Consider the following 27,701-nt stretch of genomic DNA (forward strand, 5'->3'; position numbering starts at 1 on the left):
GAAGAAATAAATAACCAAATATATGTGTGAACAAACCTCTTTTGAAAATTGTTTAAATCAGGATTTTGGTCCTTGGTGTCAGTCTTTGGCTGTTTTTTGTTTTGTTTATCTCTTGTGTTAATACTGTGTGTTACCTGGTGCTTTGCAGTGTTAAAGCTGTCAATCGGAGTCTACACCTCTGCATTTGGAAAGTTAGTTTGTTAGAATATTTTTTGTAATTTTTTTTTACTTTTTTTGGTTGTTTTTAAGTTTTTTCTAAAAAATAACAGATATTAACAAACGTTCAGTAATGTGCATGCACTGTCTGTAACTATTCCAAAACAAAGTTATGGCCGCTTTTGTTAACATGTTGAGAAGGAGAAAAAAAAGTTGGTTTGGTGATTTTTACATTTTTCCAACAAGCCCCATCCCAAAATAGGTGAAAACAGATAATGCTATCACTACATACAAAATGGTTGATGAGTTATGGCTCTATACCGACAACACAAGTATGCTAAAAAAGAAGCATGCCGAAATAACCTCTGTGACAGTGCAAATACATTTACGTATGTATGTCCCTTGTACAAAACATTAAGGTTAGCATTCAGCGCAACATGCTAGCTCTCAGAAAAGATCTGGGTCGGACTCAAGTAGCAGCTCTGAAATATAGCTTGTGTCTTTTCTTGAGGGCGAAGGGGAAGTGAAACTTATAGAACTACAAGGGATCTACCACTTACACACAGAATAGAAAAGCAGCTTGGAAAAAAAAAGATAACACTTATTTTTTTTTATCTCTTTTTGCTAGAGAGAGCGAGAGTTATGAAGGACTTAGAGTGTGGTTGAAGTACTATGCATTGTCACAATTGTCCAACACATATACAATAAATAACCATTTAGTGACACCACAGGACAGAAGTCTTAAACACCATGACATCTACAGAAAAAGAATAAGAAATCATGATAAAGATGAAAATGTTTTTCAGAGTTGAGACAGAAGGGGAGCGTCCGGAGTGCAGAATGAGCTTCCTACTGAGTTCTCCACACTGTAGGTTTCCAGCTCTGAGTGGCCCAGCGGCTGCTGTTGTGGTGATTTGACAGTCTCGCCGGTGGGTCGATGACTTCACTTCCTGTTTGAGAGCTTCTGTGACCCACCAAGCATGCATGTGCGAATTGTAGTCAGTACATCCTCCACATGTGCAGTGGGCAAAGTTTTGTATCTTATCCAAGAATTCTTCCTTTAATGTCCTTCAGGGAGACGGATTTGTATTTCCCAGACCACTGACCTGGATATTATTACAAGTGAGAGGGAAATAACATTGGCTGAACAGCTGGCTCTGCTTGCAATCTGCTGCACATCTGCCCGTTTCATGGCTGTCTGTGGGCCAGAGATTCAGTCCGTTCCTCTCCTCTCTAAAGGCAGCAAACTTGTTTATCCATCCTTCCATTGGTTTTGTCTTTCAGGTTATCTTTTATCGTTCTTAACAAAGAGTATTGATGACTTCGCTAGTTATGCTCCCTTGGTGCTGCTTGGTAAAATTAAGTTGACTAGTCTCATGTCCCAGGTACAGGAAGGAATTAAGCAATAATTCAAGGATGGAAAAAAATATATATATAAAAAAAAAAAGGGGGAGTCAGATATACATGTCTTGAGTTCACGGGTATCTCTGCTCAGTCTCTTAATATTTACAGGAAAAAATAATATAAGCTACAATGACAACAACATTAACAACAACAGGCACGACGACAAACAGACAACAAGAATAGCAAGTGTAACGATAAAAGGATGTCAATATTTAAATTCATTCATTCAAAACAAAGAATATCTTTGTGTTTCTTTAAAGTCATGGCAAGTCAATATGACCTGATTATGGACCCCCTCCTCCTCCTCCTCCTTCTATGACTACGCTGCAAGATAGACAGAAGCATTGCCTTCTCTTCCTGTTAGCCACATTAGCTTAATATCCTTGCAAGGCAATGTAGACAGTCATGCTGTTTGTGGGGTTGAGGGCTAGCTGTTTAGCCCCAGGGGGCCTTGGCCTCCATCCTCCGTGTGAGTCTCTTAGCGGGGTGTGCCATCCAGGGCAGAGGAGGACGGGGTGCTGGGGGTGGAGGAGCGAGGGGTAGCAGCGGGCGGGGTAGCAGCCGGACTTCCGGTCCCGCTGCTCGGGGTGCAGGCGGAGGAGCTGATGGGAGCAGGGGTCTCTGAACCCGGCACGCCTCCCTGCTGTTGGTTGGCCTGCTGCTGCTGCTGCTGCTGGGCCTGGAGGGTCTGACCACAGACATGGTGGTGCTTCTCCCAATCCTTATGCTGGCAGAAGGAGCCGCAGTAGCGCGCCGTGTTGCAACCGCTGCACGTCTCACTGGCTTTGCGGCCACAGTTCCAGCAGCTCTGACAGACAGATTGACACACAGTTACCTAACACACAAATAATACAGCAGAATAATTTACAATCCAGACAATTGGCAAGTTGAGCTAATGCAATTCAGATTTTTTATTAAACTGTAATTAGGACACCTTGTTTGTTTTATTCTCAACTTTATCATGTGTTAGTTATATCGAAATGCCACAAACAGAGAACTAGCAACAGATATCAGTGCAACAGTCTGCACATTAACAGAAGTAGTCTCTCCTTTTACAACCCTTCAGCTTAAAGCAAACCACAGACAGATGAAAAACCCATCTCTGATAACACTTATGGCCTCTTATAGGTCTTAGAAATTGCAGGGAGAGCATGTCAAAGCGGCTGCCTATCCACAGGGAAACAGGAGAACAAGGTTACAAACTGCATCTGAAAGTTTACCTCTGGGGTGCTTTTCTCTCATAAACATCACTCCTGCAATTAATGACAGATGTGAGCCATATTTCCCTCACACTTAACTGATTAAACGTCAAGGTCTGTAATGGTGAACGGCAAATGAAAGCTCCTTCCCTTATTTCCTCTCAGCTGAATTGGCAACACCTCTCTAAACATGCTAGCTACTCTGCCGGAAACAAATAGAGGAATGAGGAAAGCGAGGGGAAATAGATGCTAGATTGACCCTGTTTTGCGTTACTCTTCTCTCCCTTCTGACTATAAAATAACTTCTATTTGCAGGAACACTTTTAAAGCTGCCAATATTCAGAAACCTCTTTGATATTTGAAACATAGTAGACTATAATTGGCTTTCATGAATACAACAATAAAATACAAAAGAGATCCTATCATCGGTGTCATTTGGGAGTTACTAGAACAGCTGGTGTCTTAAGTGTAGACAAAGTGACAACAAATACATACCATAACTACCAAACAAAAGGAAGGTGATGACAGCTTTCATGATGTCTTTGAAAGATTGAGGGTACACCTTTTGATGTCTTGAAGCGCTTGTGTATATTCTTACCTCGCTGGAGTCTTCTTGTTGGTTGATTATGGAGAGCGCGTCCTCGGCCGCCTGTCGCTTGGCCTCTGCTACCGTACGCTCCATCTTGGCCCGCTCGGTGCTGATCATCTCGTGAGCCTTACGCTCGGCCTCTGTGACGGCCTTCTGGAGCTCTGACACGGCCTGTCGCTTCACCTCATTCACAGCCTCTTCTGGAAAGAGTGTGGACACAGAGGAAGTCAAGCCTCCCGTACCTGCAATGTAGTGTGCATTGTGTCATCCTGTCGTTGGGAGTCAATTTTCAATGAGCACACTGTCTAGGATACACAACAACAATTACTATTTCTAGATACAAACATTTATCAACAGTTTTCTGAGACAGTTTAATTCGACAGAAGTTGTATTCTGCCTTGTGAGAGAATAATGGTAAAAGCAGTTTCATGTGCTAAATCTGTAACACATCTGGAGGATAGAAACCATAACCATAAAACTAATGGCTTCTCTCACTTTTGTGATAAGACAAAATCTGTGAAAAAGACATGCCTTGTATTTAGATGATGAGAATTAATTCACGTGGAAAGCTTATTTCGCTTTTGTCTGCAGGTACCCCCTGGGATACTCCAAATTTAACCAGACATATATTTTTAAATGTGGTAAATATACGATAGTGGGTTTATTAAAACATGACACATCAATTTCATTCGTTTAATCATTAAGGCATTTAGGAGGTAACGGTGACTGTGGCATGTTTTATCAGTTACAATAGGTAACCTAATGTGTCAATGATGATGTTCTAAGACAAAACATTTAAAGGATCATATTTGACAATGAGCAAACAAAATCTATATTTTTTCCTATACTATCCTTGAGACAAAAGCCTTGGCTAATTAATTCCAGGTAATCAGTCAGAAAACATACTTTTGAGATGGAGCAATGTGTTATTTTATACCTGTTTTGTGTAATGAATAACCTTGCCATGTGGGTGTTAAGCAGTGGAATTCCAATCTAACGTCAAAGCAAAAGGAGGGCTTTTTTGTTTGCTCCCATCAAGCCTGTAACTTGACTAATTGTGTATGCAAATCAGGCAATTTATATTTAAATTATGCATTTCCATTGTGATCCCAGAGGCCCATGTGGTGAGGGAAGTGGGAAGCCGGTAGGACACCGTGCAAGGTGCTTGAATATTTATCACCAACTGTAAACATTTTGCCCATTTCAAACAGATGTATTCAACGCCACACTCCATTGTGTTAAAAATCCTATTTTGCAATCCTCCCTAGGTCACATTTAAATCAGTCTCTCCTCAGCCAGAATATATGCGACTGAAGTGAAAAAGAAATACGGAGAAGAATGCAGAGAGAATGAGAAATAGCAGACACCGTTTATCCTAGAGACAAAAGATAAATACAGCTTTATGTCTGACAAATACGGTTTACTTTACTTCATTTCCTTTGTAGACATTACACTTGTATTACATATGTAAAATCTGTTTTCAATATCAGACAGAATGTGTGCTTTTCTAAAGACAGACATTTTCTTTCCACCGTGATTGAGCTAAATTTTCAAACCAGGGTGGTTTTGTCTTTAACCTACTGTGCTGCCTGAAGTCATGGAAATTGCCCCGGTGCCGTGTGATATACGCCTTGTGCATGGAATTGTGATTACACACCAAATGCCTTAGATGGAAGATCGATCAAAGCTGGTGAGGGGATGAGAGGACTGGAGAGCAGGCAGAGTCCCAATGGTGATACTCAATTCAATTTAAATGCATATTACTTGTTCTGAGTATCTCACACATCATGCTCGGTCAAGCAAGGGGACAATTTCTTTTCTCCAAGGGGTTTAAAAAGCAGATATACTGTATCAGTGACGGTGAATACAAAGTGGATTCCTCGAGCAGTGAGCCCTGAGTGAAAAAATTTCAGTTTTTCAGGACAGCATTTCACATAATGGTGATTGCAGCTGCGCTCGTGAGTTTAAAGAATGCTGTTTGTGTACACTAAAAGTGTAATGGCTACTAATCAAAGCTGTTAAAGCAACAAATTACTTTCAATACTTGATCTTAACTGGCTCTACAAATTTCCCTCTACAATTTTACAACACTTTGGTTAAATAGAATAGCTGCAATTTCTATTGCTAAGGAGATTACAAAGGTGCCAAAAGCAAGAAGATACCAAGTCTTGTTACGTAGTTCTTTTTACCAGCAGAACCAATGGACCAGCTGTTAAAGCTACTTATGTCCCTCGTTTGACTGGTGCAATAAAATCGTTTTACAACCTGACATCATATTTGGAGTGTGCAATGTGGTGGGGAAACTCTTATTTTTTTAACTTCTCTACTGTATCAAATATTAATCATTTGCTAAGAGCAGCCTGACACATTAATAAACGTGTACCAGGGGTGGAGATTTCAGCCAGCAGACTACACAGGCATGAGACGGGGAGGGTGGGGGCTAAGGAGCGCCTCTCATCCTCCTCCAGCCCTTACTCATCTGGGTGAAAAAGATAGACTTGATTTCTACAAAACAAAATGTCTTCAAAACTGCAGAGAGGTAAAGAGAAAGAGAAAAGTGTATGTGTGTGTGTGTGTGTGTGTGTGTGTGTGTGTGTGTGTGTGTGTGTTGTTTGTGTGATAACAGCAGGCATGGAAATGTTGCTCACCAGCTTTCTTCCAGATCTCTTCAGGGACGTATCCAGAAACAGGCCGGTGCAGCAGCTCCCTGTGAATTTCTGGGGAGACACAAACACACAGCCATGGTAATTTGAAATCAACCAACGTTGTGCATGACACAGAACAGAAGATTGTACAAATCAGTATGTTGTAGAACCTGTTGGTTACCCTGATGTTTCAGTCACGGTTTGAGGAACAAAACAAGTCATTCAGTTTATTTGTCACTGATGCTATAAACTAGTGAGATGTAAAATGGCTCTTGTTTTCAGGGGACATGAATATTTCCAACTGACGGTCATCGGTATAGTCATTAAAACGTAGATGATATGGCCTAGTGGTAGTATGTACGAACTTGTACTAGAAGTACTTCATGCAACCCCACTTCAAAACATCCGACCTATCCCTTTAAGAGAGCTAAATAAAAAAGGACAGATTGCAAGAAAGTATTTGTGTACATTAGTTCCACCTCAAAGGTGTGATGGGGAGAGGATCAATAGAGGAAGTGGAATATATAAACGCATAAAGAAAGACTAAAAAAAGTGGAACAACCAGTGGAGACGTGTTCCTAAAATGTAATGGAAACATAAACCATAACTCATTAAACTCACTGGAACATGGCTTTAAGCAGACCTGTAAATATACTAATTGCTTTCTCCACTATGTCCTTGAATAGCTCTCTAATACATGTGCAGTTTGTGTGATCCCCTACCTGGTGTTGCGTTTTCCTGTGCTGCCGGGCTCTGCTGCCTTGACTGCCCACTAGTGGCGCCCTTCTTCAGCTCTTCGGCGTCGCTGTATCGTCGTATCCAGTAGTTGAGCTCCTCACGATCGGCCTCCTGGCAGCGGCGCAGTACTGTCAGTGAGCGCCGTGTCTTCTCCACCATGTCCATGATACAGTTCAGCAGCTGGGGGTGACAGGGAGCGGACAAGGCGCTGAGTTTACAAATAGACATGGAGGGATTGATTTAAATTCAGCAAGGCAGCAGGTGGGGTTCTTAATTAAACCCGACATCTGTGATGTTATTTTAGTTAGTGTGTCATTATTGTATTCATATGTTTCATGGAGTTCTGTAGTGAAACACTAGACACACTCTCACTTTTGAAAGGTCACACCTCTCCACTTGACTTTATCACTTCAGTGTTCACATTATGTCCCTCAGTGACTCAATTTTTGCTGAATACCAACAACTGTGAGGTGAAACAGCATCACAAATGTGACCCTAGATACACTTCACGTAGTGAGCATGTGTCTGGATTTACAACTCCGGAGGTGAACACACAAGCAATAATTTAGCAATGTTTACATTGTATGATTGTTTGATTTTTTTATGAAAAAATAAATAAAAATCTTTCTATTATTCTTGATATGCATGTAATGTCAAACCTTTATTTAGATGATCTCAAACAACTATTTTTTAACAGCCCACAAAACCCTTTAAGGTCACTCTTATTTTGTGCACAGCAGTTAACAAACACACTTTTTCTCTTCACTGTGTCTTAAAATACAATGGGATATACAACAATTGAATATGACTGAAATCAGGATTTAGATAATCTCTGTTAGTCAAGGTATAGTAATAAAAAATGTTATTACTTTTCTTACATGGTCAAGGTGCTTCCACTCTTCAGCCCACTCTCTGTCTGTCAGCCTGTGGTCGATCACTTCCTCCTGCCTGGTCCCTGTATGCATACCTGTAAGCAATGAGACAGACAGATAGACAGATAAACAAAGGGCAAGTTGGTATGACACAGAGGAACAATGCAACGCTACTCCATCGCTCACATCCTTCATTTGGTCCCTGGTTGAAACTCTCTCTCCATCCATTTCTTTCTCCTCCTCCCTCACTCCCTCTTTTTCTTTGCTGTCTCCATATCTCTCTCCCACCCTGAGGGCAGGACTCAAATGACTGAGCTTCCAGTCCAATAAACATCCATCACAAGGCAAGACATGGTAAATGTCTCTCCTATTTTTAGAGCTGAGCCAACATCGTCATTACAGCTTCATCAAGGCTCGGTCTACACAGAAAAAAATGTCTGTAATTCAACAACGGCGCGCCTAAATGTGCTTCTGTATGGCGCTCATACATCTCACAGCGCATAATTTCAGTCAGCCATCAGGTCAGAGTGGCCTCAGCGTCTCTGAGGCAGCAGGACGGCCTTGTGGTCGGAGGGACTGTTTATCAGTCTAGTGTACCAACAAGCATCCACCAGGCTAAAGTGAACACTTAGTGATAATCAGTGTTACTAAAATGGATACAGATCTCAGTGATGAAATGATGTAAAAATGATGTAACTGTTGCAACTGTTTACTTGTGTATGTAAAATCCTCTTTATTTTTATCTTTGTAGTGCTACAAAGGAAAAGCTCCGACAGTGTACCATGTAGTGGAGTCCAAATGTATGGACCCACAGTCCTGCATCCCCCGTCCTCCCCCATGTCCTCACCAATAGGTCTGGCTCTGTCCCTGATCTCCCGATGATTGGAGGCAGGGTGTCTGTAGGTGTCGCGGTAGTGATGGGCGATGGCCATGTCATCCAGCCTGTAGTGCTGCGGAGGGAGCGGGCCCGGGTGGGGCAGGCCGTTGGGTTGGTAGGAGAGCCCATTGGACGGGCTGAAGCGCTGGCCGGGGCTTATGGTGCAGGGCCGCTTGCTAGGGTGAACATCCGGGTGGAGGGCGCCATCTCGCTCGAAGCCGTTCTCTTTGGTTCTGGGTGAAGAAAGAGTATTACATTGTCACTGCTTATAGTGCTTTATGTAAATAGGTTTGTCTTCCAGTGGGTGTCTTTAGTTGACTCTTTTGGAAGAATCCTGAACATTGGACTCTAGATAAAATGGATGAGTAGAAAAAGTAAAGTGAAATGATAGAGCAAAAGAGGAGAAGAGCCAGGAAAAATCATAGGTATGGTAATATCACACCTATTGTCTCATTCATAATTTGTTTGTTACAGTTATTTCGTACAACTCTTCAGCCCATTTGTGCTGCACTTAATGCTGGAGTTGATATGTTAAAAGAGAAATGTACTGCAGGAATCATAGTGGAATTCTTTCATGGAGAAGATTCATTCACATCCATTCATACATACGTACACATACACAACTACAGTGTGCACTCACACACATGCATGCATACTCACTAAAGTACCTTCCAAGGGATCAGGTGAAATTTTGTAAGGCTGCTTCCGAAGATTAATGTGACCAGGTGTGTTTGTGTGTGCGCATTCTTACACATGTGTGTCTGTGTGTGTGTTCTCAGCTTTGTCAGCTCACAGTTAAATCTTGCCATCCTCCCCCACTATCTGCACTCCTTCATTTTTCTATCTCTCTCTCTCTCTCTCTCTCCCCCCTCTTCCTCCCCATCTCTCTCTCCGATGAACAGATTGAACTTCTTAATGAGCTGTTTTTATGGGCTCCTAATGCTCATCCACAGCTCTCCATATGCTCTTTCCCTCCATCCGTCCGTCTCTCGCTGCCTCCCTCGACTCATCCATCCATTCTTCTCTCCCCCCCAACCACACTCGTATCTCCCCAGCCTTCCTGCTGCAACAATGTTTATATCTACAGACATTGCAGCACACACATGCAAACACTTTTACAGTTACCGATACAATGCACTGATGTGTGTATCCATAACCTTCCTAATAAATATACATACGTGAGCTTGATTTACATGAAGTTCCCCTAATTCACATTAAAATTATTTCAAGGGGTGTAATTCCATCAATCACATGGACGACTTTTTTATTGTGAAACATCTGCTATGAAAGTCCATTGACAAAAGCCGAATGGATTAGACTTGATCAACACCATTTCTCTTAAAATGAGAAATTCAGAGCAATACAGTGTTGGATTTAATTATGTTGTATATCGCTGATGAAATTAATGTTGTAAATATATATAGAATTATAATTTACCATGGAAGCCATTACAGTACCAGTAATTTTGGCCTCCCAGCTATTATTTAAATATCGGCTTTGTTAGATAATTACAGTAGTTATGTTTTTCGTCATATTCATATTGTACTGCGATATTCTTTGTCAGTTTCCTGCAGACCATGGTATTAATCAGAATGCACCGATGGTGCATTGTTGTCTCTAATTAAGGATTCCCATTCAAATTCCAATATTCTGACGCAGGGCTCCAATAAGCGGGAACGCAGAGCAGAGGTAAGCAGAAACCAGGGGTGCTTAGCCAGCCGTATTGGTGCTGGAGCCTCATCTGTAAGTGTTATCAGCCCATCTCCCAAGGCACACACACACACACACACACACACACACACACACACACACACACACACACACACACACACACACACACACACACACACACACACACACACACAACACACAAACACACACACACACACACCCAAAGACGCACAGAGGTGCAGATACATGAACCATACTCACCCCCTTCACACTGAATAGAGAATAATGCACACACACATTCGCACAATCAGACCACAATTTTTTTCACTGAATACAGATGCCTACTTACTTTTTTCTCTCTCTCCATATATTCTCTCTCTCTCTCTCTCTCTCTCTCTCTCTCTCTCTCTCTCTCTCTCTCACACACACATTTACACGCACACCTTTTCCCCTAAGCTCACTCCCCTAAGCGCACGACGGCTTGCAAATATGCAGGTATTACAGAAAAAGTCTGCCTATCCGACTGTTGGGGGAAGAGAGAGGTGAAAATTATTAATATCGCTTTCGGCATTTTTGTCCCTCAGCAAATATAAAAAGTACATTTTCCTATCCCCTGCCTGTATTGAATTTTTTTAGACCCCAGGAGAATTACTCTTTATTTCAAAAGACCATGCACACATTGTCCTAGAAGCAGAGGCACAAACTCACCACAATGCACATACATAAATGTTCATGAAGTTAAAAATGCGTATTAATGTTTAATGGAAGAATATGTGTATAGGTCTATGCATAGCTGAGTCTGATTACTGAAATCCCTTTTTAAAGCCATTTTGGTAGAAAAAATGCGATTCTACTGTGCAGATTCTGATGGTATTATTTAGTCGTATTGCAGCTCTACCAAATAAAGTTGCGTAATTGGGCTGGAATGGGTCACAGTGTTGAACATGCAGGCATGCTTGCCGTTGGCCCGACGGATTCTATGTTTGTTTCTGTTTCTGCTGCTCCGGGGGAAGACTGTTGGAGAGATGACTATAGGTTTTTACAGTGCTGTATGTTCCTGGACAGCACGTCTCAGTGCTTGTCCATTAGAGCAGAGAACATTGAGTCATTACCAAAGTCCGTGACAACAAACGGATGTAATCATTTGGCTCGGGTGGGAGGTTCAACTGATGCAGAGAGAGAGAGAGAGACACACACAGGCACACTCTGTGTACTCACACACCATTCAAGCATGGAAGAAAAATGATAATTTACACAGAATACATATTTATACACATTAATTGACACATTCACACTTTCCACTATGGCACAACTGCCTTCCTTCCTTTTTTTCTATCCTCAGAATGTGTGTCTGTGTGTGTGTGTGTCTGGCTTAGCTAGGTCTACTTTTCACATCTCTTCCTCTCCTCAGTTCTGGCCCATTAAGAGCAGGAGCCGGGAGCTGAGATGTCCAACGGAGCACGTCATGAGGCCCGGTGGCACACTGACAGACACTTCCCATACATACATTAACACATCACACTATTGCCCTGCGTTGGCTCAGCTTGTGCCTGTGGAGCGTTGTATGGGTTCATGGAGACGCAGGCAGACTCAAAGGGATTCATGCATGAGATCAAATAATAAAGGAAAAAAAAACTCAGCTGCTTTAATGTTAATCCGTCCCATACCGTCAGAATAGTGTTCTGACTTTCTGATTCACCCACCTGTCTGGCGTCCTTCTCTTGCCGTTCTCGTTGACGTCCAGCAGGAGTTCGGAGGAGTCCACTGGGGAGGTGGTGCTGGTGTCCAGGAGCAGCTGCTCATGCTGGGCCAGGTACTGAGCTGGGTTCTGCTTGGCCAGCCTGGCACAGTGCAGCAGCTCCCTCTGAAGGAGTGGCAGGTTGGCCTAGAGAGGGAAACATCACTGTATTACCAGAGGAAATGTAACAGTTGTGCTGGATGTTTTAGACATCGCTGACAACCATTTCTTGCAGAGATGCAAGAATATAAATATCACATCTGCCTTTTTGCGTTTAAAAAAATTCACCCGTCTTTTTAAGATGTTTTTTTGTGTGGCTAATTTGGGCTGAGCTGTTTTTATTACACTGTCTTACATTTTGTAGGAAAAACATAATAATGAAGATTCATATCGGCATTAAACAATAAAATGCATATTCAATTGTGTCTGCATCGCTTTATGGGTAATCAAATCAAGTCAATTTAGGCTCCTAAAAGAGAAAATATGCAGTTGGAATATTCAAGTTATACTCATGTGCTAAATATAATAACATAAATTGTTGATGATTAAATTACAACAAAGATAAATTCAACCAGATGGATGCATCTCTTTGATCTGAAACAAAATGTAAAGCTCATTAAGCACATAAAAATATGATGTTATAATAAAAGCTTTTTCCTACTCTTTTCGTTCCAAAAGCACCAATTTTGAGATAACAAGAGATCCATTTCTTCCATGTCATCTGACCCCTGTTTGCTCATTACCACTGAACCACCGCCACTTCCTGTGACCCAGAGTGCATTAACACCCAAAAAGTTTCTCTTTGGCATATACATTTTTTTTTATATATAAAAGAAACAGCAGCTATTTTCAATCTCTTTGACATAACAAGGGGGTAAGCTTTCTTGTGTGGAGTTACAGGGTCATGCAGGTATGTGCGAGCAGACTTCAAAGACATCTGATGGGGGAGCGTTTTGAAGCAAGAAGATGAAAGTGTTTCGTCAGGCTGGTTCAGAATTAGAGTGGGGACTATTTTGGCGAGGTACATCACAAGAGCCTTTGGAGAGGCCATCTTTTTAAGTTTTAGGTCTGTTAATCTTTGTTTTGTCCTCAATAACATAATCTCTCTCCAAGTCTCATGCTTTGTTGTTTCCTTTCCTTTTATTTTTTCCAGTTTGATAATCCAAAGGCTTTTATTCGCTCTTTCATTCTTCCAGTCCTACATTAGCTCACAAATTTTGCTTCTGTTTCTTTGACCATTCAATCTTGTCCTTGCCAACTGCATACAAAAATAATACTTGCAAAACACAACCATGATTTGTTTAGTGGGATTTATATTTCATAATCATACAAAATCCTCTCCGGTAATTGGCTGCAGTAAAAGAAAATGCCAAGCACTGGCCTTCGCTTTACCTGCCCGAGTTAATGGGCCGTTAATAGTTTATGATCGTAATTACCCTCTGAAAAAAAAGAGCATAAAATAGATTGCTTTGACCCTGGTGAACTCATCTTTCATTAATTAGAGGTCATCCTAATTGCCAGAGATGTGGGATGCATTAACAAAAAGTCTGAGTCAAGACATGCAGACCACTGAAGAGACTGGATCATTTTTCATATGACAAAGTATAGCGATTTGCTTCTGTGCCGTTATGGTAACCAGCATCTGCACTTGCATGAAAGGAAAATTTCAAGTAGTGTTCAGCAGCCGCAGCTAAAAATCCGCCCAGGATGATTTATTGTGAAAATACTGGATTTGTCATTTTTGTCAAACGATGCCAAAAAACTATTCAGAATATGCCACATTCAGGATATGCTGCACTTCATCAACTTTCTGTTTCTGTGTAATTTGCACTTGAAGGAGAATCTAGGAGATGTCTTTATTGTCCTATTTCAATTATTCTTTCCCTTTAGGTACATGTGTTTACTCATCTGTCTCACAGCACTCCTCTCACTTCATCACAACAGAAGAAAAGCAAAACTAGAGAAACATTGTTACTCTGTAAGCCTGTTGTCTTGTGTTGCGGGCGACCCGCCAACTCATCACGTCACTGGCGCTGTGTGGTTTATGATTGCCTCCTTCCAGTAAAGCGTCCCAACCAATTTGCGGTTTAGTATTAAGAGAAGGGGGAAAGGAGTTGAGTGGGTTTGTGTGTTTGGTGGGGGGATTGGAGGGGTCGGCTTGGTCTAACATTAACGTAATGAAAAAGCTGAGCCCTGACGCTCATTGTTGCAGCTGTGCTTCGACGCACCTATAAAAGCTCCCCTACACCTCCAACTGCTCTCTGCCACCATATGGTAGCTGGCATTAAAGGCTCCGCAGTGGCAAGACACTAAAATTAGACTGGGGATAGAGAGAGGCAGAGAAGGAGCGACGGAGGGAAAAAAAAAAGAGTTGCATCTTTGATTCTGCAGCCATCCCAGTGATACACTAACCATCTGGCGAGGAGAAGGGAAGGGAAGGAGGGACTGGAGGATGGATAGATGGGGGACGGTAAACAGAGACAGGAAAGGGATAAAGACGGAAAGATATGGAGGGAGAACAAATGAGAAGATGAGGCAAAGCAGAAAAATATGAATACTACTAGAATAAGGGAGTGATGTGAAGAAGGACACAGGGAGGACACAAAGTCCCTGTTAGTGTTGTTAACAGCCAGTAACAGCGATTGTAATGGGACCAATACCAAATCCACTCAGGACCATAGTGGATAATAAAGGCTTGTGAATGTCATTTCAAACATGCAACCATCTGCAAATACACCCATGTACGCGCGTACACACAGCATAGAATAAAGTATGTTTTCACAAATAACATTTACCTCATGCCTGTCACTCAGACACAAACAGGTAGAGCAGGATGGGGAAGGATAAATAAGAGATGGGGAATGGATAAAGGGGAAGAGGTATGCAGAGGAATCCAGAATTAGATTGAAGAGAAAGAGAAAGGAATGAGAAAAAATTAAGTGAGAAAAAAAACAGAGCCTATAATAGAAACAAATGAGCTTTGTGTTAAATGTCACGCCTGTCTCTGCTCTCCGTCTCTCAGTTGCACACTGATATTGATCTCAGCTTCACCTAGACCCCATTACATGATCTAAACTGCTGCTGCACAGTACATCCCTCAATATAAACCCCCAGTCCCATTCGTCATCTTTGACTACCAAAACAATTCATACCGCCGACACCACCAGTATCACTTCCAGACTGCTGTAGTTCCTCAAATCCTGCAGATACTCACAATATGGACCTATCTGACACGAACAGCCCAAAAGCACAGAAATGCACACTGTTTCACCTGCAGATACAAACAGAAATCCAAATATCCCTCTTTATTTCTATCTCCCAGACTGGAATAAAGAGATGAGACGTGACTGAAAATAGGTAACCAGTGACAAAAGGGCTGAAATAAAAGGCCCGACTGGATGCTTAAAAGAGTGCTCCTGCCTCTGGTAATAAACCATGCTAATGGCTGGAAATTAGAAATACTTGCTGAAAATGCGGCTTAGTGGGATGAGGAATCGATGACAAAGCGAGCCTCAGAGAAAGTGGTGGAGGCTGGATAAGAGCACATGAAAGGGGGGGTTGTCTTCAGGTCACAACCACAGTCGTTGTGCTCTGTACATGCACATGTTAAGCAAGTTTCTTAAAAAAACAACAACAAAAAAAACTTGTTCCAGTTCAAATATTGCACAGGAAAACTACAGCCTAAAATAAAAGTTGAAAATTGGTTAAACAGAGTGAACCTAAAAGAGTGAGATCAGCCTCAGTATTAACAAGATATTGACAGATTGAGCAAGAGAAAAAAAAAGATGATGTGAGATACAGAATGAGAGCGACGGTATTTAGTGAAATTGCAGAGAAACTGTGGGGAAAAAGAAAGAAAGTTTGGGATAGATACAAGAGAGAGATAAAGAGAGGGAGAAAATGGACATAAATATCATGAAGTATGCACATCTGGATCTTGGCTGAGTAAATGTTTTCCAGATTAGGTCGATCAGTCAGGGAGGCAGGCAAACCTTCTGTGGTAAATGCATATTTAAATATCTACCTTCAGAAAGGGTATGACAAAAGGTCGCAGAGGGAAGTTGGTGGCTTCTTGGAGCTTGGAGTGAAATTCTTCGATGGTTAGCGTGGAATTCTGGAGGAGAGAGAGAGAGAGAAAACACATAAATCCATGTGGAAGGCATTAAGTGAAAATATTACTTATTGGAAGCTAAGCTATATCCTGGCCTGGAGTTAATGTTTCGGGTTTTGTAATAGGAAGCATATGGGCAGGCCGCAGTGAAAAGAGCCACAGAAAACAAAGACACACATCTCCTTCAATTAACAAAACAAATACACATGCAGCAGTCACTTCATCAAAAGAATATGCTGCATGAGTAAGAATTGTGATTCATCTAAAAAAAGAAAAATTCTAGTTTTTTTAGAGTTATTGGCTCATTTAAAAGCAATCTCCTTATTTATGCAAACTTTTAAAAGCAGTTGAATTATATTTCATTATTTTTTCAAATTAGCTCAAGTCTGCTTGTTTGTTATTATGAATAGAAATGACAAAATTGAATATTCCAAAGACAGCTGTGACATGTGTGAAAATGTGCTTATTTTTTAGAGCGCATTCCGTAATATATGTCCAATAAAATATTACCTTTATTGCAGTTTTGCACAGGATATTAGGAATTTAAAACTTTTTTGATGATAGAAGCTTTTATTTGAGCTTACTTGCAGCGTCACAGGGGAGGTGATCTTTTTTCCTTCTTTATTGCTTTTACTTTGTTTCCATCACTTGGACATTATTTTGGATGTTTTCACACATACTTTCTGTTGTATAAGTGTACATGGGTGACATCCTCATTCTTATCAACACAGTACATGTGCCTGACACACTCGTGCCATAATGCTCCATGCCTGTGCTACCTCTCTCCATCTGTGCCAACCGAAAAACTGCCTGGCTCTTTTCACAGACCAAATAAGACCAAAGTGACCAAAATACATTATAGACCAAGAAAATGAGGAAAGAGAAGGTGTAGTATATTTAGTGGGAGAGGGTATTTGAGTCTTTTCTGTATGGTTGGAAACAGGAGGAGTGTCTGTCTGGAGCAGTTGGGGGTCCGGTGGGTTATACGTTTCAGTTTGTCAACACCAAAACAAAGTCTCGACTGTAACTCACATTAAAGACAGACAAGACAGCCGTGACACTATTTTAGATTTCCAACATGGCCTATTCCCACGATGCAAAGCAGAGAGAAAGAGTGAAAAAGAGAGGATAAAAAGGAGAGCATGCACATGGGAGAAGTATCTGCTCTATAACAAGCATAAATACAAACAAAGGAGAAAAAAAAAGCAAAAGAATCAAGCGAGACGAAGAACAAACATTAAAAAAAAGCCAGCAGATATTATTTTTCCTCCCAACACTCTCTGTGTTATTTCCCAGACCTGAATTTTGTTACATTCAGCCTTACATCTGTTCACCCAGATTGCGTAGGGGCTGTTCTTGACAGCTAGTGAAACCTCCTGAGTCTCCCTCTCCCCCTCTCCCCAGCACACAACTAGCTAATTAACGGTGTCACTCTTCTCAATAAGGCAAGGGGAGGGACAGAGAGACGGTGAGCGAGAGAGGAAGAGAGGGAGAGAGAGAGAGATGTAGAGGGGGGGGGGGGGGGGGAGGAATGTGAGCCAAAACGACACAGGAGAGGCATGTGCATATGCAGACGGTGAGAATAATAAACATTGTGAAGCCAAAAGGAGGCTATGCTCTGTGAGGCTAATTAAAAAAAATCCTCCCTCCATCCCCTCCGCCCCCTCCTTTCTGCACAACATGCAATCACTATTTCTGTATCCCCCTGCTCGTTAAGTCAAATCTTCTCAGATCACATAGACACGCGGTATAGCTTTAGATTTGCACATGTTTCATATTGCCTTCATACAATGATGTCAGCTAAGCTGGAGAAACACATCTGTTTTATTAAATCTCTGTAGTTTGGATAAATGTAGGTCGCAAATTCAGACAAATTCTAATTTAGGTTTATAGGTGGATCTTAATATGAGCAAAGCTTTAATTTTGTATATTTAGCCTTTTTATTCGCTAAATAAATAAATGTAAAAAATGCAACATACCTGCAACATTTGAGTGATAACTCTAACCTTTATTGCAACTGGTTTTGCCTGTTTTTGCGTGTCGTATATATTTTAATTTAAATAAGTGAAATGCAATAAAATCCAAATTGGATTAGGTACATAAAGACAGAAGTCTCCTGGTCTGATGTTATTCTTTTTCCCAGAGGACAACCTGCTGCCATTGTTTTGCGAGGCATTGTGTCAAGCCTGGAGGCAGAGGTTCACAAATCTGTGTTTATTTTACACTTACGCCAGAAGGACCAGATGGGTGAGGCTTCTGACATAAGAAAATAAAAACAAGCCTTGAAGAAAGGCTTGTTTTTATTTTTTACAATAATCAGTGATAAGTATTTCAAAGTATTGTAAGTATTCATCTCTGTGAGCGACACCCAACCTGACACTATTTAAACTGTTTGGTTTTGGTAAACTCATTCCATCTGCTTCTTTAGGCATGCTGAACAAATGCTAAGAATTATTTTCAAATATCCTACTGATGGATTCACTTCTTCCTGCTAACTTAAGGCCCCATATCAATTTTCACTTCAGGGGCCCTTTGAACTAGAGCTCATATACACAGAAGCCACTCACCACTAGTCCCAGCACTAATGTGCGGACCCGCTCGCCGATTTCAGGTGAGATGTCGTTGCCAAACTGCTGTAGAGTTGTGAGGAAGCGCTTGAGCTTGCTGAGCTGCCGGGCACCGCAGGCTGGCGGCAGCTGCTGGTTTGCCAGTGAGGATGAGGAGGAGGAGCTGGGACCATTGCTGTAGCCGTTCGGAGGAGATGGAGCGCCGTTGAGCGCCGTAGGAGAGTGGCTGCTGCCATTGGTTACTGTGAGAGACAAATAAATAGCGTTAAACGAAAGATGCATTCCATTGGGCAAAAGTAGCACTGCATTCACTCTTGCTATCTGCAAATCATCAAAAATAACCTAAAATCCCTGCCTTTATGGTGAACAAACAGCATACGTCAGCTTCACTAAACCAAACCAGTGATTTGGAATGATTAACATTCCCCTGAAAACATTCACAATCCGCAACATTTGTTTTCAATCATAGCGGCTCGTTTGATCCTTTGCGGCATCTCATAAAAAACATATTTCTGCATTTGGAGACATGTTGCCTCTCCGCACCTCCTTCTCCCTTTCCCTTCCTCCCCGCAGTCTAAACAAGCAGGGACGCTGTGACCCCCCCGTCGTGCCAGAGCACGGGAGCAGTGTGTGTTTGTGTGTGCGTGTATGTGTTGGGGGAGTTGGTGTACAAAGAGATACAAGGCGGCATAAAGCTTTCTCACTAATGAGATTAGGTTTTGACTAGCGATCCACTCACTCCCCCTCTGGCTGCCGTCCAAAGCCGCCACTGTAAAGAGAGGAGAGAGACGAGATACTCAAACTGCATCTGGTAACAATTACGTCGGGTGGAAATCAAAGCATACTGCTTTGTTAAAACCTTCGGCATGCGTAATGAGAGAGCTGGGCCTTTCCTCCCTCATTGCACGGAAGCCCCGATGTTAATTGCGGAGTGTGAGCGTTTGCAGCAGAGAGAGGGACAGACAGACAGACGGATAGAAAGACAGAAAGAGAAAGTAAATGCTATAGATGAAGAAAGGGAGGATAAGTGATTGAAAGAGAGCAAAATAATGCCTCTGGAGCAGAGAAACAGCACTACTACCAACGCCGACTTGAGCACTCCGAGCATTTCGAGCCGCAAGGCCTTTGATTCTTTGATTCTAGTGCTCTTCATGCAAGTGGTTAAGTATGTACTTCTAAGTGAATACTGGGGTGTAATTTGCTCGTCACAGGCTATGTGAACGGCTTGGCAAAGCTCCAAGGGTTCGTAAGCTTGGGTGTTAATGAACTTGTTGGGGGGAGTTGTTTGGAATGACTGCAATTTGGGAAGGCTCAATGCAACTTGTTACGGAGGTCTTAAGATGCTGATGGCTTTTAAAGTTTTGATTGTGGGGTTTCAGCTATGCATATTGCGACTCTTTCCAATGTGTATGTGCATGCATATCTGCTCTGTTTCAGCGTGTTGTTGTGTATATTCCGCATGGGTGACTTAAAGACACAGTGTGAAGGATTTGGAGGCATCTACTCACTGCAAGACTCCAGTAACTTGAGCCGCAGAGTGCAAAACCATGTTTATTCAGTTCACCTGGCAGCACCACAGTTTTGCACTCGGCAGTTCAAGTTAGGGCAGTTTCACAAGCGTGTCGGAGTGATATGACAGCCTTCAGGTAACGTACTGCTGTAGAAACATGGAGGCGCAACATGGCTGACACTGTGAAGAGGACACACTCCCGATATAGATATGAACGTATTATTCTAAGCTGAAGAAAACACAACAATTATTATTTTTATGTGATTACACACAAATAAAGAATAATTGTGAATATCATATTCCATATCTGCTTAAACATCCCCCAAAATGCAACACACTGTAAACCTTTAAGGTGTAATTTTACTTATGCGTCTGATGTTCAGCATCACTACAACGACCAATGTATGTACGGATGCACAAACCCAACTCTTCCAGTTCTCCCTATACCGATGCCACTATACCACAACTCAGTGTATTTGCTGATACCAAGTATTGATCTAATACCATGACAGTGCTCTCTTTTCCCAAATGTAAAAATGTGTATACTACACTGCATGGAACTTTGAACAGGAGGCCAGGGATGCTGTAGCATTTTGAACTTTACGATGGCATTTACAAAAAAACTGTATTTAATGAGGATCAGTTACATCACGACAAATAACCGAGCCGCTTAATAAAGTCAGTATCGCAACTGATACTGAAAACAAGGTGGAAACAACCTAAAAATGTTAAATATGTAACAACATAACAACATAACTGTTATTAGATCTTTGAAGAGTCAATTGCAATAGATGATTGCGACACCATAAACCCTTAACCCACAACTATAAACCCTTGCTTTACTCACATGTGGTGGGAGTGTAGGAGCTATTACGGGGTGCTCCTTGCGTGCTGGGTGGGGGAGGCATGGTAGGGGGGGTCAACCTGGACTGTGTCTTGACGTCCGCAGGTGAGTCGGGCATGGTGGAGCGCTTCCCAGTGCGATCTGAGGGAGGACAAAGTGAAAGGTTGTAATTAAATACCAGAAATAACATCCTGATGGCTTGACACAGGAAATAAACTAAGCTTGAGGCACCACATTCCACAAAGACCTATTTATCAAAATCTGCACATGAGCAGCAGCAGGATTTCATTTGATAAGAAAGCGTGTGTGAGATGCGGGAGAGAATACTAGTTCTGGTATTAGATGGCTCACCGCATCATGTGTTCGGCCATGATGACATGATGCAGATGCTCAGATGAGAAATGAGAGGGGGGAGAAAGGAGAGACTCACAGACCCACAGACAGACACCCGAGAGAGGAGCGTAAATCTGCCGCGGGTTCAGGTCTCATTCCAGCACCATCTGTGCCATCGTGCATGCCCGCTGTACAGAACGGTGACACAGTACCCTCCTCCCCTACTAACGACTGCAGTGCTCATTACAAACAAACACACAGCCACACAACACACACACACACACACACCACACACACACACACACACACACACACACACACACACACACACACACACACACACACACACACACACACACACACACAGCCCTAATGCTTGTACCTCTGGATACTATATTCACATCTGTTCAGGACTGGAACAATGACCTAATTTAAGATGACAAATACACACCACATACTAACAGTTCTTAACTTGTTTTTAACATTTGATATTCTGTGACAAAAATAATCAGAAACCTTAAAATTAAAGCACAACAGATACGTTAAAAACAGCCAGATCATACTCACACTACTTAAAAGTAATTTCAAAGATAAAACATAAATCAAAAACAAAACATTTTCTTTAATGACATGCCTATTTTCCCCTAATGCATGTTGCTTTGTGCTCAGCAAATAACTGAGCATATCTAATGTATGACAGCAACAACAAGACATTATCAACGTCTTGCACTAGCTGTGAGGTCTAAGCCCATATTGTGCAAGATAAGATACACACCTTCCCTCAGCATTAGCATTAACACAGAGTCAACAGACTGTTATCAACTGTTTCTGTGGCACATTGTGAAGGGGAGATTGTGGGGAAAAAAAGAGAGGAAGGAGGGTTGAGGGAGAGAAGAGAAAGGAGAGAGAGATGGAAGGGGGAGGGTTGAGGGAAGGGAGGGGCTGCTAGAGAAACAAAAGTGCTATCTGTGACATTGGGAATATATAGCTGTAATCATGAAGTGGATGCATGTGCTTTGACTCAAAGAAACACACACACACACACACACACACACACACACACACACACACACACACACACACACACACACACACACACACACACACACACACACACACAAACACAGAGGCACGGTAAAGGCATACACACACACACACACACACACACACACACACACACACACACACACACACACACACACACACACACACACACACACACACACACACACACACACACACACACACACACACACACACACACAGAGGCACGGTAAAGGCATACACACACACACACACGGTAAAGGCACACACACACACACACACACACACACACACACACACACACACACACACACACACACACACACACACACACACACACACACACACACAGTCTGTAATCAGGGTGGTAAGGGTGAATGCTCCAGAAACAGGGTGGTCCCTGTCACACGGCTGTCTCAAGACCTTAAGTGTGTTAGGGTGTTTTTGCATGATGAATGAGTTCCCCCAGTACCGAAGGCAACCCATGGAGTTAAGAAGTAAAACTATTTCAGGATTGTCTATTTTTTTGAAAACATTATTGTTATACTGTTTTGAAAACATGAGGACTTTTAGCTTTCAGAATCCGTAAATCAGTGTTTGTTGTCCAAACTATATTACAAGAAATATTATTATTGATCAGATTCATTGTGTTTATAACTGTTTCAATTTGTTGGGGATATGTACATCATTGGTAACATGGCTGTATTGAAATAAATAGTGTTTTGAAGTAAAACTCCTAGTAGTCCAAGTGAGTAAGTAGGTAAACCATGGCTATGGCCAAAACACTGGGACTGCCTGGGTATATCTTTATAAATTGTATCATAAATGTTGTATTTTAGTGTATTGTCATCAAGTTACAATTATAGTCAAAGAGTAGGAGAAGACATTCAGTCGCATTATTGTCTATTGGATCTTAATATTACTGTTGATATTGCCTCTGAAATTAAGATTGTATACCAGACAAGGTAAAAATCCTATAATTTTCCTTCATTGGTTCTCCATTTCCTCTTGTATTGAAATATAGTTCAGTTTACTTATAATGGATTCATATTATTTAGCTTCCTACCTTTCAAAGGAGACCCGATATATGCATATAAGCCCTATGGTTGAGGAGCTATTTCTAATTTATTTTGGTTATGTTGTATTTTCAGAGGAATAGGGCTAGGGGTTAGGAGGTTAATCTTATATTTTACATGTAACTTTGCATATTATTCCCTTAGTGTTTGTGTGTAAATGTAATACAGACTATAGAAATGTTAGTGTTCCTCTGCACCGACTGTTTGGATCCATAGTTTTAAGTTTAGGTGAAATGAAAGAGAAATACTGATGTGAGAGAGACAGGATAGCCTAAGCCTGTTAGCTAGTGCCAAGCCTCAGTTACACTCTGCCTCACTGCTGCCGAGGTGCACTGTGACTAAGTCTTTTAGTCACGCTAGCTCGGCTTTAGCAGGCAGGCCAGTGAGAGATGGAGATGTCACTGAAATTGTAAATAGAGAGGGCTCCTTAGCTCCATTTCAAATAAGTAGAGGGGACCTGATGTACATGAATGAAACAATCACAAGAAAATACAAGATATAAATACATAGTGAAAGCTTCATGACCAGTGACAGGTTCAGGAGCAGTAATGAGTAGCTTCTTAAGGTTTACTGAGAAGAACTGCGACATAAAAGAATCAAACAAAAGTCTTAAATCCACTGTAGCTCCCAGAAGTTATACTGCTCCTTATTTCCCATTGCACTGAAATTATTTAAACTAACTTAGTGACTGATGCTGTGGAGCGTCTAGCTGGTACACTGACATTTGAACCAGCAATATGCGGTTATCAATAATATCCCTTGTTTTTAAACATTTTATAGGAGCTTCCAAAGATCCTCAAGGCAAACTGATCCCAACCCATATAGTCAGACACTGTCAGAAGACAGGAGAGGAACAGTAAAGCATCATCACATACCCAGACAGCTCTCACATCTACCTACTTACTACAGATGACTTTCCCTCAGTAACCATTCACACTGGCACAGAGACACTGGCAGATCAAGACAGAGAACCAGAACACAACAGACATCAAGACTAAAACCTTTTAGGGTTACTTATTGGGATAGATTCAGAATGGGCTTAATCTTACACATTTTTTAATTTAGACTCAAAATGTTATTAAATTATAATGCAAAAATGAAGTTATTAATGTAAGGAAGGGCGAAGTTTCCCTTTTTGTTTTGTCTTATGAAGCAAAATGTGTGTCCGACAACGGCAATAAATTGAACCTCGAACCTTGGACAAAAAAGGGTTGGAATAAAAATGCAGATACAAAAGGATACATTGCAGAGAGCAGAATGAATAAATGCAGAATAGAGATATGGAAAAAAGCTGAGTGATTAGGAAAGCAGAGGACTGGAGGTGAATGAAGAGTCTCTCTCTCTTCCTCTCTCTCTTTTCTTTCTCTCTCGCTCTCTCTCTGGAACTCACACACACACACACACACACACACACACACACCACACACACACACACACACACACACACACACACACACACACACACACACACACACACACACACACAACCTTTCTCCCCATTCTACCGACCTGGCCAGACTGAGAAAGGTTTACTGCTTTAATTTCACCACAGTAAAAAAAGTCTGGACCTGACTATTTATTTTATAAACTAAGGATATAGTAGTGTAGCTAGTGGAAACATATAGTTTTACCTCTTGCTGCCAGCTATCATATCCTGTATGCCTGCCTAAAATATGATCTATGAAAATACAAGGTCATTAAAAAAAGACGGCCGGTTGACAGGACCCAAGGCAATTCATCATTTTCCAGTCAAACACAAATACCTACCATGCACAATGAGACTGAGTGAAATAGAAATAAGTTACCATATCACACATGGTTGTACTTATCCTGTTTTACTGAATCTTTGAGCTCATGCTTTTCCATAGTTCGGTATATTGGCTTTTCTAATTGCGTGGTAATTATTTGGCCCAGTTCACATTGATCTATTGTTAGATAGTAAGACGTCCAATTAGGGTCCATCATCGTATAATCACCGTAATCTTTGTGACTAGATAGGGGGATGGATAATGAGAATGACTCATATCGTCACAATGCAATTTGGAAAGCAGATATTGACCTCCAGTGCAAAGCAGGCCATTAAAACTTTTTTGTTATTTTCCATTAATGCTCATTTTTTTAAGAGGGGACTGGAGCATTATTCTGTGGTGTAATACTAATTTAGAAGTAATAAAAAAGCACTTTTCTTAACATTCAAAATTTGTTAGCAGCAGAAACTTTAATAAGAGGCACAGAGTGAAAATACATCAAGAGGGAAAAAAGCACAAAAGTCTGGACTCAAGATCCACCTGAACTCCTGCATGGCCTGGCGGGCCTTGCGGCAGTATGAAAAGATGAGTTTAGTTACAGGCTTGTAATTGGGGATTAGCACCTAGGTCAGTGTTTTGATTGGATGGCAGTAGTCGGGTGGAGATGAGAGAAACATAAACCGTGAAAGCATTTGAAACTCTGCAGTCCCTCAGGGAAGAAGATGAAAGATAAAGATTGAATTAGTGTGAAATTCGTGCACACAGAATATACATGCATGCATCCAGGCATTAACTCTCTCTCTCTCTCTCTCTCTCTCTCTCTCTCACGCGCATACAGTCCATCTCCCCCCAACACACACACACACACACACACAACCTTTAGTCATTTACAAACAGCGTCTTCTCTGTTTCTGATTTGATTGAGAGCACTGCAAAGCATATAAGCAGAATAAAAATCAATGTCTTCATACTAACCAACAAGGGCTGCACCCAGCCATTCACACTGCACTTACTATGCACTTGAATCAATAGCAATACTCCCTCCACAAGGTTATTTACCCAGTCTTTAGGAAAAATAAAAATAAATCTTACAGCTGAAGCCCGTTATTGAAAACAACTCACCCTATACAAGTGTGTGCTTTCCATTTTCATGAGCAAACATGGCATGTATACTTTAGAATAAGAAATACCTGTGCATACAACAGTCGGACAAGCCATAGACAAGCAATAGAGCGAGGCTGAACAATAGCAAGTGCTCGCCAACTCATACATAATTCAATTCAAAAAGCACCCCCTGAACAAGCAACCTTAAACAACCTTGAAAACAAAGTCTCCTTCAGCCTCATACATGTGTTAAAAGTTAATGGCTGAACTTAATGCACATCTATTGTTCATATTTTATTAGCCAGTTGCATATTGCAGGAGAAGCAGCAGATCTGTGGCCGGCCGATTGGATGGTATTCCAAGACTGGACAGGTATTGATGTGATGAGCTTTAATGGAAGGCGGCGATGAGTGCTTTGACTTTGCCTAACTCACTTTACGACTTCTCAGAAGTGCTGTTGTCCAGGAATTAATGGGTTGAAGAGGATGAGGACGGTTGTGGAAGAGGGAGCAATTAGCTATAAAAGAACACAAGAGCCTCTCAAATGTCTGTTGATTCACTCGTGCACTCTTTGAAGGCTGAGGTGCCAAACCTATTGATGATCATGCTTATGGATGACAGTGATTAATGTCTCGCAACAGCCACTTGCTGCGTGGTTTTATCAGGAGCATCATAAAAGAGCTCTTAGCGCAAATATTTGCAGCATGGGTGGGCTGAATGAGGCTCAAACCCATGAGAATATCGAGGCAGTAGTGATGCCTCATTAAATGTATTTGGTATATCGCTACCCAGCTATCATCTTGTATGTGTCAGAGGTAATTACACTGATATCTGACTGAAATATGAGCTCCCAGGAGGTATGAGGTTGTATTTGCTTTATCTACATAAAGCCGGTGTTACACCGATGGCAGTAGTGCTGTGCCAATGCTGTGTAGTAGGCAATATTTTGGTATAAACCCCTGTTGCCTACTTGAAGATGTCTTTGAGCTGTGAGCAGTTCAATCAAAGAGTGATCTTCCTTTCTAAGATTATTTCATCTTAACAGTATTTAGATGACTGAAGGGGTAAAAGTTCTCTGTATTTCACAAAAAAAAGATTTGAGAAAAGTCACAAAATATAAAACAAAATGTTTTAACTGAAATGCATGTTTTTTTGTATTAATCATCTTGTGATCCCTCAGTCGCAGGTTGGTAACCACTTTTTGTAAGCTTTACTATACTCTTAATTATAATTTAAGTATGAAAGGTAAAAACTTGAACACGCTCACCGCCCTCACATCCCTCTGAACACGATCTCAAAGTCTCCCTGTTGAAATAACGAAGCAAAGTTGAATAACTCTTGTAACTTCTTTAATCTCTTTACAACCATCCCTCTGATTCACAGACTGATCCTAGAAATGAGGCAGAGCCCTGGACAACCAGCTGCCACTCACAAGAATGTCTTCACACTTACATCACCCGTTTGCATCGTCCGTG

General features: G+C 41.5%; 1 protein-coding gene across 1 annotated transcript in view; it reads right to left on the reverse strand.

The window, feature by feature from the left end:
- Positions 1 to 1,923: 1,923 nt before the first annotated feature.
- runx1t1 (RUNX1 partner transcriptional co-repressor 1) overlaps positions 1,924 to 27,701 on the reverse strand; it is a 54,714-nt gene continuing 28,936 nt past the window's right edge. The window contains exons 2-11 of the mRNA XM_054605950.1: positions 20,925 to 21,062; positions 18,568 to 18,809; positions 15,914 to 16,003; positions 11,855 to 12,036; positions 8,451 to 8,713; positions 7,610 to 7,686; positions 6,716 to 6,911; positions 5,997 to 6,065; positions 3,358 to 3,548; positions 1,924 to 2,368 (exon numbers count right to left, since the gene is read on the reverse strand). Of these exons, the coding sequence (XP_054461925.1) occupies positions 2,039 to 2,368; positions 3,358 to 3,548; positions 5,997 to 6,065; positions 6,716 to 6,911; positions 7,610 to 7,686; positions 8,451 to 8,713; positions 11,855 to 12,036; positions 15,914 to 16,003; positions 18,568 to 18,809; positions 20,925 to 21,062 (1,778 nt within the window). The 3' untranslated portion in view covers positions 1,924 to 2,038. The remainder of the gene's footprint in view (positions 2,369 to 3,357; positions 3,549 to 5,996; positions 6,066 to 6,715; positions 6,912 to 7,609; positions 7,687 to 8,450; positions 8,714 to 11,854; positions 12,037 to 15,913; positions 16,004 to 18,567; positions 18,810 to 20,924; positions 21,063 to 27,701) is intronic.

Source organism: Anoplopoma fimbria, chromosome 10, assembly GCF_027596085.1.
Source record: "Anoplopoma fimbria isolate UVic2021 breed Golden Eagle Sablefish chromosome 10, Afim_UVic_2022, whole genome shotgun sequence".
Classification (NCBI taxonomy): Eukaryota; Metazoa; Chordata; class Actinopteri; order Perciformes; family Anoplopomatidae; genus Anoplopoma; species Anoplopoma fimbria.